Source organism: Paramisgurnus dabryanus, chromosome 13 (assembly GCF_030506205.2).
Source record: "Paramisgurnus dabryanus chromosome 13, PD_genome_1.1, whole genome shotgun sequence".
In the NCBI taxonomy this organism is placed as follows: domain Eukaryota; kingdom Metazoa; phylum Chordata; class Actinopteri; order Cypriniformes; family Cobitidae; genus Paramisgurnus; species Paramisgurnus dabryanus.
The window spans coordinates 1,222,226-1,234,975 of record NC_133349.1 but is presented as its reverse complement, the minus strand read 5'-3'; the positions used below and the strand labels follow the sequence as shown (position 1 = coordinate 1,234,975).

At 35.7% G+C, this 12,750-nt stretch overlaps 1 protein-coding gene across 1 annotated transcript in view; it reads left to right on the top strand.

Moving 5' to 3' along the window:
* Nucleotides 1-2,113: 2,113 nt before the first annotated feature.
* The window catches only part of cdk14 (cyclin dependent kinase 14), a 143,328-nt gene continuing 132,691 nt past the window's right edge, over nucleotides 2,114-12,750 (top strand). The window contains exons 1-2 of the mRNA XM_065299044.2: nucleotides 2,114-2,457; nucleotides 6,499-6,530. Of these exons, the coding sequence (XP_065155116.1) occupies nucleotides 2,364-2,457; nucleotides 6,499-6,530 (126 nt within the window). The 5' untranslated portion in view covers nucleotides 2,114-2,363. The remainder of the gene's footprint in view (nucleotides 2,458-6,498; nucleotides 6,531-12,750) is intronic.

The window sequence follows — 12,750 nt, the reverse complement described above, 5'->3', positions numbered from 1 at the left end:
TTACAACACCAGATAATGTGTAGCTAAGGTAGATGGTTTGAAATCACCTTAACTCTGTTGTAACTTACTTGGTCTTATGAAACCAATAACCCCTTGTATCGATTTCCCCCTTAAACATATGAAGGTTTGTAATGTGTTTATCAGAATCTGGCTGTGCTGTAGAAATGAGGTGAGCAGTGAAATGGGAGCGGGTTTGTTTTGACACAGAACTTGATTAAGGAATGTTTATGTTAGACAAAACTGTCATCTGGAATCTCATCTTAACCTCCTACTGTACATCCTCACTGCATTGCCCTGAATTCAGTGCTGCACGTTTCCCAGCCACAGTCACACACGTGTCATGTCCAGTAAAAAACAAAGAAGGCTAATTGTTTTCTTTAAAGAATAAAGATGAACATTTTATCATTTTTATAGTGCTGGGCAAGGATTAATCGCGATTAATCACATAGAAAATAAAAGTAATTTTTTCATAATGTATGTGTGTGTACTGTATGTAATTATTATGTATATTGAACTACACACACATACATATATTCATTTCAGAAATGTTTTATATATCAAAGTGTGTGTGTGTGTGTGTGTGTGTGTGTGTGTGTGTGTGTGTGTACATAATGATTACAGACAGTACACACTCATAAATTATGCAAAAAAATCACTTTTATTTTATATGCGATTAATCGTGATTAATCTTTGCCACTGCCCTGCACTACATTTTTTTTTATTCACTTGATATTTTATCTACCAGAAACAATGCACAGTGTCCACAGTAATACTTAACCATGGTAGATTTATCTTACTGACTGTTTTCATATCGTATTTAGGTAACACTCTGGTATGTCAAACAATGACATAAGTTTATGCATATATGTATACACTGCAGAAAATTATTTTCAAGAATCTTTTTTTAGTATTTTTGTCTTGTTTTCAGTAAAAATATCTAAAAATTCTTAAATTAAGCTGCTTTTTCTTGATGAGCAAAATGACCCAAGAAAATAAGTCTAGTTTTTAGACCAAAAATATAAAATTTAGGTGATTTTGTGCATAAAACAAGCAAAAATAATCTGGCAATGGGGTAAGCAAAAAATCTTGAACATTTTTCTTAAACACAAAATTCAAGAAAAATTAGCTTACCCCATTGGCAGATTTGTTTTGCTTGTTTTATGCACAAATTCACTTAAATTTGATATTTTTGGTCTTAAAACTAGACTTATTTTCTTGGGTCGTTTTGCTCATCAAGAAAAAGCATCTTAAGTTAAGAATTTTTAGATTTTTTTTTACTGAAAACAAGACAAAAATACTAAGAATTTTTTTCTTGAAAATAATTTTTTTTTGCAGTTTAATTGATTTCTGATCACACATGAAACTACTGGAAATGTGAAATGATTTCAATAGTTGGCCTACTCTACAGGCATGCAACTTAACAATCATGGTTAATGACTAAAGTTATGGAAATAACTAGAATGAACTATGTACTGTAGACAGCATGAGCTGGTAGGTTCAGCTGGTTTAAGGTGGCAAGCTGGTTCTCCCAGCCCGCAAAGCTGGTGGGTCAGCTGGTCTTTCAGCCTGACCAGCTAAGTCCAGCTAGACCAGCTTAAAAAGTGACCAAAACACGACAACTAGACCAGCAAAACCAGCTAATACCAAGCTGAAAGACCAGCTCACCATCTATGCATTATTTGTAATGAATTGATTCACAGATTGGACTGAAAATTATTATGGAATTGGTCTTTGTTATCTAGTAACCAGAAGGAGCAGAAATATTAATGTATTGGGAACCAGCTATTAAAACAATTGCATAGCGGAATATGTGTTCATACTTGTGTCTTTATGCGTTATGAAATAAGCATTTAATTATCTACGTAAGTAATCTAAAGAGTGAACAGAACATTAATAAATATCCACGATTTGTTTTAAAAGCGACTCGTGTCCTCGGGATGCCCTGACTGACTCGCATTCATTGCGCTTTATCGAGCGCGAGGCGGCGCTCTGCCGATGATATACATATAATGCAGCCAATTACAGATTTCAAGTTCATTAACCGACCAATGGCTGCACTGCGGGGGCGGGGTTAACTCTCGTCTCTCTCTCCCTCAAACAGAGAATCCCAAAATGACATCCAGATTTCCAGAGAGAACAGCAGGAAAACCGCAGCGTTCACTCAGACACACAGTCTTCAAGTTTTCCAGCTTACAATCACTGCGGATTACATTGTCTACGGATATGAAGTCTATAGTGAAGACGTTAGAGATGTATATTGAATAAAAGTCGCGCGCTGTTTCACACAACAGTTTCATTTTGAGGTTTAATTCCCGATTTAAACTCCTCTGGATCTTCAGCAGGATTTCTGACTCTCAGCCGTCATGTGTGATTTAATGCCAGCAGCTCAACCTCCCGAGAAAATCGGCAAAATGAAGAAATTAAGAAGAACTTTGTCCGAGAGCTTCAGTCGCATCGGTGAGTGACTCAAACATGATGTTATTGTTCACTGGTGCTGCTGGGTTTACTGGGCAGCCTGTTGGGTCAAGGCAAAAGTTTGACTTTTACTGTAAATAATCTTGAGCCAAGCATGTCAAACATTTAATAATGCAAACACCAATGTGGACATATGAAGTATTAGTGCAGATGATGATGCATCAGCTCGAAACATTGAAGAGAAAAGAGTTCAATTAAACTGAATTGAATCGGATGATTGTGTTGAGCTATAAACAAAGCGCTGTTTATGAGACAGAGATTGAGATATGATATTGAGATAATGCTGCTGTGACTGCGGCATAGTGCACGTGTAAGGACTCTTCATCTACATCTGATGTGTGAGAAGTTCAGATGTGATCATGAAACCTTTATGTTTGTTACATTGTGACTGAGGCTTTATCATTGTTCATCTGATAGCACACAGTAACAGATAGACCCTTCACAAGACCCACTGCGATATCTCAGCTCATAGACACCAGTGAGATTTTAATAAACCAGACTGAACCCATACTTCTGCTTAACCCTCATGTTTTGTTGAGTTTGACTTGGGTTAAGTGTTGGAGACTTAATGGTTTATGAGTAAAAAATGTACAAACTACAATGTGTCCACCAATCAGAACATGTGAACAATTTAACATTCAAATACAATGCTCATATTTAATGTTTAATAAATGAGAGCCCATATTAAAGTCTTGTAACGTTTCCTAGGGGTTCCCTTACAAAAATTAACCATGGTTTTACTACAGTTAAAACCAAAAAAACATGGTTACTGTAGTAAAACCATGGTAACCACAAAATTACCATGGTTTTGACAAAAAATGTTTTCAAAAATCATAGTTTAACCATGGTTAGTGTATTAAAACTATAGTTTTGCTGATAGTAATCAATACACCAAAAAACTATGGTTACTACACTTTTACCACAATAAAACCATGGTTAATTTTCGTAAGGGTTGTTAAAGGTGCCAAAGAATGCATTGTAATAATATGTTACATTATTCTCTGATATCTACACAGAAGGTTTGTGGCTTTTTAAGTGCAAAAATGATCCAGAGGCGGTTTTAAATGCCCATTTACAATTTGCCTTTAGAATGAAATGGTCTATTATTCCCTCATTTGAAAGGGTCATGAATAATAATGTTGAGCTCTGCTCTGATTGGCTGTTTCTCAGAGAAGCTTCTTCAGTAGCTCTGTGTGTAATCAGACTTTATGTTTAAGCTTGTATCTACGCAGCCCGGAAGTCACCCCCCGGTGAAAATCAAACAAGATCGCAAATCCATGATCATGTTTTGTAATTCGTCCCCTCAGTTTATAAATCCTACTCACAGATTATTAAACTGTTTCCACAGTTTTACAAATCATCCACACGGATTTATAAACCGTACACCATGCACATGCTTTCGCAATCCGTCCCCATGGTTTTGCAAACTGTATTCACAGATATTTATCCCCTCCCTAATGTCTTTTGCATGCATGAGGTTTACATAAGAAGGAGGAAACAATCGTGTTTGAGGCTCATGATATGTCATTACCATGTACACAACTCTTAATATTAATTTATGCCTACATAAATACAGTTTTACATTCTACGTCACCTTTAATTACTGAGACCCCATATAAAATTCATGTAACATTTCATAGGGGTTGTTTAGTGAATGTTATCAAGTTAAAATGATGTTCTGATAAGATCATAAAAAGTCAGTTTCAATTTTGGAGATTATTAGAGTCTCCTAAACACAACATGAGGTTTACATCTCAGATGTCTCTTGTGGGAAGACTCCAGGAATGTGTTACAGTACACAACCACAGTCAAATATATTTGTTTAGACAATTGCAAGAGTTGCATAATATGAAATCATTTTATTTCTTTATTTAAGTTAGGATAAACACATCGTTCTGATATTATGCAGGAGAACATTGATCTGGTTGGGCACAAAGCCCTGCTGCAGTTTGATTTGAGATTCTCTGCTAGTCAGTGTCATAAAGACGTCTCTGTTGTGAAGCTGCAGTAGAAAACGCTGCCTAGGGGGACCTTTGCTTCCTAAAGACACTGTCTGATCTGATCATCTGATTCATGATTGATGAACGCTAAAATCTTCTGTTCAATGACTGCTTTTTTGGGATCTGTTTATTGTGTCTTTGCACAGGAATGAATAAAATACATTGAATTCATATGGACCTACTCCCTACATATATAGGCTACATAGTCTTTTGGTTAGTTTCAAGGCAGTGTTGCATACCCTTTGCAAAAAAGACAGTCCCATAATGCCACAAGCTCAGTGAATAAAATCCATTCGAGATGGAGTAAGTGAGAATAATGTAGATTATATCCACCACCATAATGCTAACCAAGCAACCTGCTCACACTTTTGAAATCAAAAGAGAGTTTCTAGCACTTGTAAGGTTTCCTTTTAGCTATATCTATTTCAGTCGACAGGTTTTCTCCATTATAAAGCTTTGTGAAGAGTCTTTCTGTGATGTGATGTTTTATCCAGCCCGTCCTGAACCGTCTGAAGCATTTAAGTTTGAATGTGGCAGGTGAATATTTTGAGCTACTGTTAGAAGTAAATATATTTCTGCGATATTGAAGTTAATGCATCTCCTCGGCACTCAAGATGTTGAAAGGGATTGTCACGTGAGTAAACATCAATACTGTATGTTTTGATAATTTATTTTTTCTGTAAAGTAAAGGACTTTAAATCTAATAAATTCAGGTTAACAGGCCGCTGCTTAAAACTGTCATCGTCTCAATAGCAACATGAATAAATAATTTCATAGGGGTGCTCTGTTTTACAGTAACAATTGCTTGCATGCTTGGGCTTTTTAATAAATGATCTGTCTATGAAAAGGTTTTATTAAGCAGTCAGCTGACAGAAATATGTGTATATCATATGTGCAGATCTCCCCTGATGCCATTGCAAGACATTCTTTAATACTATAATAAGATATATTTAAGGGTTATAATTTAAATTTATATGTTACATATAAGTTTTATATGTGACAGTATAAGTTGGTATATTGACACAGTATCTCTGCAAACACATATGTATAGATGGACTTTTCATGTGCATTTATTTTATGTGTTTATATGAGTCTTTATCAAGCAAATGTTTAGCAGATGCCTTAATGTTTTATGTGAGGGTGAATGTGATGAAAACCTGTCCAGGACAGGTCACATAAATCAAAAGGGAGTAATGATATAAAAATTAAAAAATGAAGTCTGTACTTGTAGTAGCATTAAGATAACACTTTGTAATAATAGTCTATGATTCATAATGAACTAATGCTGAGTTAAGGCATGAACTAATCATAAACTAATGAAGAGTCTTCATTAACTACAACATGACTCACACACATGAATTCATTGTTAATTAACACATTGACTAAAAACATGTAATGTTGTACTTAATGATGACTCTTCATTAGTGTATGATTGAAGTACATGCCTTAACTCAGCATTAGTTCATTTTTAAGTAAAAATAGATTAATGTCTTAGTTCATTATGATTCACGGACCCTTATTATAAAGTGATACCGATTTATCTTATCACTTATAAATCAGCAGATTATCATTGGAAATTTAGTTCTTGTTTTTGTAATTTTCATTATTCTCAAAGGTGCTCTCATTAAAATCTCATTTCTGAAATACATTATATATTTTATCAATAGTGCTGTAAAATATGAAATGTGTTTTATTTAAAGGTAATACAGCTATTACTACTAATGTACGATTACTTTACTGTACTGTGTGATGAAAATGTGATTTTATTTTGGCATTGCATTAATGAGATTTTGCAGGTGCTTCATTGTCATTATAATAATGTCAGTGGCAAAAATGGCTATAAAATAGGCTTAAGATTTTAAGGAAATAATTTTTAATGACTGGTTTAATGACCATTGACTGGGGCTAAACATAATCTGGAGAAATTACAGATACTGAGTTCATTTGCATGTGAAGAATGCATAATTTTATTTACTGTTGTGTAAACTCAATGTCTAATATAATTTCTCTTTTCTCCCTAAAGCTTTCAAGAAAGAGGACAGTGGCTTTGATGAGGTAAGACAAGAGCTGAACTTTTTTTACTTTATGAAGTTTTTTTGTCAGGGTTGTTGATGTCACCTCTCTGTGAGGCTGTTTACACTTGGCATTAACATGTGTTTTCGTCGATCGGATCACAAGTGGACGACGTTAACTCTTTCCCCGCCAATGACGAGATTTTCCGTCTTTCCGCAATACCGCTATTATCCACCATCCGCAACTTTTTAAAACCAGAAGTATTGCCCTATGACAAGCTGCTGCATGTCCGTGTCTGTTTTAAAGATCGCTCTGAATGGGATCTCTATGAAAAGTCCGTCATAAAAATGGAATTAGCTCTACTTTTTGCTCAAAATATGGTGTTTTTGCAAAAACCTACCCATATTCAAAAGCTGATTGCAAAAGAACCACTAAAGGTAGGATGAAACGTTTTTTTTTTGTTTGAAAGCAGAGGGTCTGTTCTTTCATTTGGTATATTGTATGTTTATATATTTAAAGAAGAACATTTTCTGGAAGGCATTAAACTTTGGTGAAAATCATGAAAAACGCTGGCGCTGGCTGGCAACTTTTTTAAAAAATGCTGGCGGTGAAAGAGTTAATGCCAAGTGTAAACGGTGTTCAAAACGTTTTGAGCTCGTCCACTTTCGACCACATCCAGAGGTAGTCGAAACCACTTTAGATCGGATCGCTTTGGAGTTGCGGAACGCACATGTGGTTGAATGTGTTCGAACAGCCACACGCGACCGTCTTCTCTCCGCCCATTTATCTAATCTGAGGTATTAAACACAAGTTTTAAGTCTTTTTTGACTTCTGGCGTGAACATACGGTGAACAGCGCTATTTTTAGCCTTTCATTGATAAAACTAAAGCGGCTGATCTCCGTAGTTTCGTTTTTAAGCGCGTGAAAGTTGCGCGATCCTATTTCATCAATTGCGCTGAAAATTCAGAGAAAGCTCTAACATACACACGTACAAAACTCTGTGCAGCATGTTTACTTGCTAAAAAAGCAGCAGACCACGACATAATATTAGTTTGCGTCCATATAAACTCATAATCACTCCCGCTTGCGTTTGAATGACAACAGAGAGACTCGCCCACCGTCTCACAGACCACCCCCTCACAGTATTCAGGACAGAAGCGGTCGAAAGTGGACAAAAGAGACGGATTTAAATACCAGGTGTAAACGTAATGTGTCTCTCTCGTCCACTTGTAATCCGATCGATGAAAACACATCTAAATACCAAGTGTAAACAGCCCCTGTGTCTTTACCCTGATTTATTGTACAGAGCTTTGACTTTCGTTGGGCTGCGTTTCGTTGCTCTTTGAGTCTTTAGGGTTGAAATGTCAGTTTTGATTGTGTAAGAGATGTTTCATGGTTATGTTGCACTTTTGTGCCAAGACATCAAATCATCTCTTGTTCCATTAGCACTAGAAACAGGCCCTCGAGTGATACTGCAAGGAAGATGAAACATGATTTTACTCCTGAGGTCAACTTTAAATCAAACTTCTTGTTTTTGTGGATGGTTGGCTGTAAGTTCAGTTCATCTTTAGTGATAGACTGTAGGAGTGACTGTGAATGTTTCTGATGCCATCTGCCTCACAGAAGACCCTGTTGGATTGTTTATATCGCCTCAGGGATTTGAGCTGGGTTTACATCTCACCTGAGAACTAACCCATGTTTCTGCTCATGTGATCATGTCAAAGCATTAGGCTGATGGCCATTTGTCTTTAACAGCATCGCTGAGAAATTTGTGGCTTTGGTTTTTGCATAACAGAGTTTCCCAAAGAATACAGTACATTTCTGGGTGCCCACAAGTTCTTCAAGTTCCTGGAAAAATTGCCATGACTTAAGCAACACTTGTTTATTTAAAACAAAATGGAGAAGCAATCTGTGAGCTAGGGGTGAGCGGGGCACAAACTAACGCAGGGTTAATTGTAACACAGCTACTTTACGTATTTCTACAGGGCTGAGAAATCTGTGCTTTTGGTCTTTTTCTGTACTGTCAGAAGATCTCCTGTGAATTTGTAAAAAGTTTTGATGTGTTTTGGTTGAGATATTGAACAAAAAGGGTTAGGTGTGTAAGTCACCAAATGTGTGTGTTGATGGTGTAAAAAAATATATTCATCTAACTTAAAGGTTTTTTGAATGATGGACCCAAAGCCAAAAAGCGTTATTTTGTGCCCCGCTCTCCCATATCCCAGCTTTGAATAGTTTTCTTGCATTTCATGTATTTTTGTCTTTAGTTTCTCCAAACTACACTGGAAGTATTAATGAGACCAAACTGGATGCTGTTTTGTATAGATGTGCAGAATTAAAAATCGAGTTTGTGATGCCATTTGTCACCTGTTTGCAGACATTTAAATATTATGTTTGCTGATGCGTTGTTTATATTTTCTCATGTTGTATGTATAAGGCCATAAACTGGTATTTTTCAGCATCCCACTGTTTTCTGTAAGTATGAGTGAGATCTTTATTGAACCCTGTAGCTCTGCTGCATTGATGCACTTGGCTTCTCGCTGTCACAGCCCGCAGTCACATCTGGTTAGAGCTGCATGAGCGTCTCTGCTCTCTTGAGACACGCAGGAAGGGCAGGCATGCGGGTGGCTTCTCTCTTCAGTTCTCTTGAAAGACTCGTGTCTGCTGACACACGTGTTATATTTGCATCAATACTGCAGAGGTGACAATACATGTGAAATGTACAGGTTTCTAGAGGACTTACACACTCTTTTTCATAAACCATCAATGAGACGATCTGATGGCTGAATGTCTCATTGTGTTTTGTGTCTGTGTTCAACAGACACAAATTCACTGTGTTCAACTTCAGAAAGTTGCTTTGGATATAAGCATCTGTCAGATGCATCAATCATAAATCTGATTAACTCAAATGAATTCAATTTCATTTTTCATAAATGCCACCATCATATATAGCTCGTAAAAGAGAAATGTGTTATTTCTGATTGAGTAAACAGATGATTTATATCTGTCAGATGATTAAACTGCTAAAGAAACCCCATCGATTTGCATTGTAGATTGCACCTGAACGAATGTATAGAGCAGAATATCAAACCCAGTTTCACAGAGTTGTGTAAAAATAGCACAAAGTATGAAAATTGTGCAATACATACGCCACGTTCCAATATGTCGTGCATATTATTCGCCAGTCCTTCCAATTCACTTAAACGGCGCATCTTTTTTTGTTGTTTTATTTATTGGTTTATCAATTTTTTTACTTTTTTTTACCATTGTCGCTTGGGTTTAGGGTTAGAACTTTTTGTTACATAAAAATTACATCCTAACCCAAACCCCAATTCTAACACCAAATCCAAGCGACCATGGCTAAAAAATCGACAAAAACATGGAGAAACCTAATTATTACATAACCTCAAGCACATCTCAAATGTAACCCTAAACCCAAGTGAAAATGGTGTAAAAAAACAGAAAAAAATTGAGAAACCTATAAATAAAACGACAAAAAAGATGCGACGTTTAAGTGAACAGGAAGGACTGGCGTATCATATGCATGCCAAATTGGAATTTGGCATATGTATTCAGAGACGATCCACCCTATACGCAGGCTACGCAAGCTGCGTAGGGCCCCGCACCACTAGGGGCCCCCTTGTTCTTAACTTCATGCAGCGCTGCACAGACCAGCCGATGAGTGACATCATTGTGCCGCGAGAGCCATTAGAAATTATAACAAGCAGTCTTATCTCACGATACTTTAATTCCAGTTATCAGTCCATCTGTGCAGCTCCACATGCGGTTGACGCGCCTATCAACATGCGTCTTCATTCAGATATTAAAGCTATCTGCTCGAAGCAGGAAAGACAAGCGCCATGAAGGTGAAGTAAAAAGATTAATAACACAAAATTCCTATTTAGTCTTGACTAACCATGCAATGGATTTATAACAAACACTGCAGTCCAAATCCCTAGACTCAGTTTTAGTTAAAATCAAAATCTTTCATACGTGTTAAAAAAATAAAAATGTATTCATGCAAGATGTTGTGACTCTATTTAGCATTTTAAAACAATGCACATTAGGTCTAATGTTTGCATATTTAGAGAATGATTGATGTATTTGGTGTGTTTATCTGTGTGGAGGGTCTGATCATGCCTTAGTTTTAAAACAAATTGGAAAATCTGTTGAGTTTTTGTTATAGTTTATCTGACAGCTATTTTGGTTTTATTTTATTTGTTTCCCTGATATTCTACATCTCTTTAAATGTCTCTTATAATATATTTGGCAGTAGACCTTGTTTTCTAAGCACTAATGTAACAAATTAAGGGCTTTTCAGAAAACATTTGTCAATGTTATAATTAGGAAGTATTCTGATGAGTGTCACAGTAATATACATGTGGCAAAAATGTACAGCTATAACATAATACGTGTTTTAGTTAACAGTTTGTTTATAGTTACATTTAAGCAGAGACAGTGAATGATTTTTATGAACGTGATGACAAGGCCTCCTCACAAAGTTGCTTAGGGCCCACAGAAGGCCAGGATCGGCTCTGGATGTATTGCACGATTTTCACACTTTGTGCTATTTATACGCATCTACATGAGACTGCTACATGAGACTGGGTAGGAACATCACAGAGAAAGGTTAAGCTCTTTTGACTGGCTAAGGTAAGGAAACAATTGTAAAGCAAAATCCTGACAACCACCCTAATTTTAGCTGTGTTTCTATTACCCTTAATTTGCACAAAGAGCTCATGTGAGTGTAAAAACGATATATGTCGCAAAAAAGTTTTTACACTCGCATGAGCTCGCACACTTTGTGCAAAATTTGTAATGGAAACACAGCTTCTGTCAACAACACTGCCTGTATTTTCCTGAGTAAATTTAAAATGATTTCCAAAATTGTCCGGTGGTTATATTCTGCTGTTTGACATCTGACGTCTTGTTTTTTTATGGCTCTGAGACTTGGGATCATATCTTGGCCATATTCCCAACTGGTAATATTTTTAGTTTGTTTCTCTATGAAAATGAAATGATAAGATGTGTGGTGCTCTTCATGGGAACGGGTTTGGTCTGTTGGCTATAAATGTCTGGTGTAGTTAGAGAAGCATGTGAAGAATCTGAAAGGAAAAGAGTTGTTTCCTGTCGGCTGTTCAACGACGTTTACAGAACGAAGGGAAAATTTGGCCTCCCTCAAATCTTCTGCCTCTGTGCGAGTCTCTCATGTTACTCTTCATACGGCGTCTCCTCCGGCCCCTGGGGTCTGCTTACTTTGGCCCTTTGAGACACATCACATAAGAAAAATAAACTGAAGCCTGTATTTAATACCATTGAGATTTGTTGCATTGTGCACACTTCGCTTTATTACTGTCATTATTTTAATGCAAAACAATTTATTACTGTAATTTGAAGAAAACAGTGCTCTATTTGTGTCTATTGTACAAACTTACATATTAAATTATATTGTTACTTCAGTTTATTTCAGTAATAAGAAATTGGGGTAGAAATTAGCTTACATGTCATAAAATACTGTGGTAATATAAACAAATCATAATGCTTATAAACTAGGCATCAGTTTGATTTATTTAACATTATTGTAAAATCATTTTTTTCTGACTTAAATAGTGTTTGGTTTGAAATGATCTGAATGTAGGCTGAATGTCTCTCTTCTTTTGTTGATAAAGAGGATTAGGATGATGTGTGTGTGTATGTGTATATATATATATATATATATATATATATATATATATATATATATATATATATATATATATATATATATATATATATATATATATATATATATATATATATATATATATATATATATATATATATATATATATATATATATATTTGTAAGCTGTACTGGTCAGCGTTATTATTATTATTATTATATTATTAATATTTTATGCATATGTCTTGTGTATTGTATGGTATTGTTGTTGTCTTAAAAATTTGTTTATTCCTTAGCTCTGTGTTGTTTTATGTAGGTCATACCGCTGTATAAGTTGTGTTTGATGCACTTCTATTGAGAGAAATTGACTCTTCAGATGAATATGTGCATTTTAGGTATTGTTTTGCTCCATGATATGGATTTTGCAATATCGTTGATACCGTTACATATTCATGAATTGCATTTTTGCATTTATATTGTTTGTTCAATTTGGTCATCTACAAAGCATAGTCATCAATCTCTTATGTCACCGTGTGGAGAGTGCACGCTCTGAGTCCCATACAGATTAGTGCACGTTAAACAATCAATGTGTCGTGTAATGAG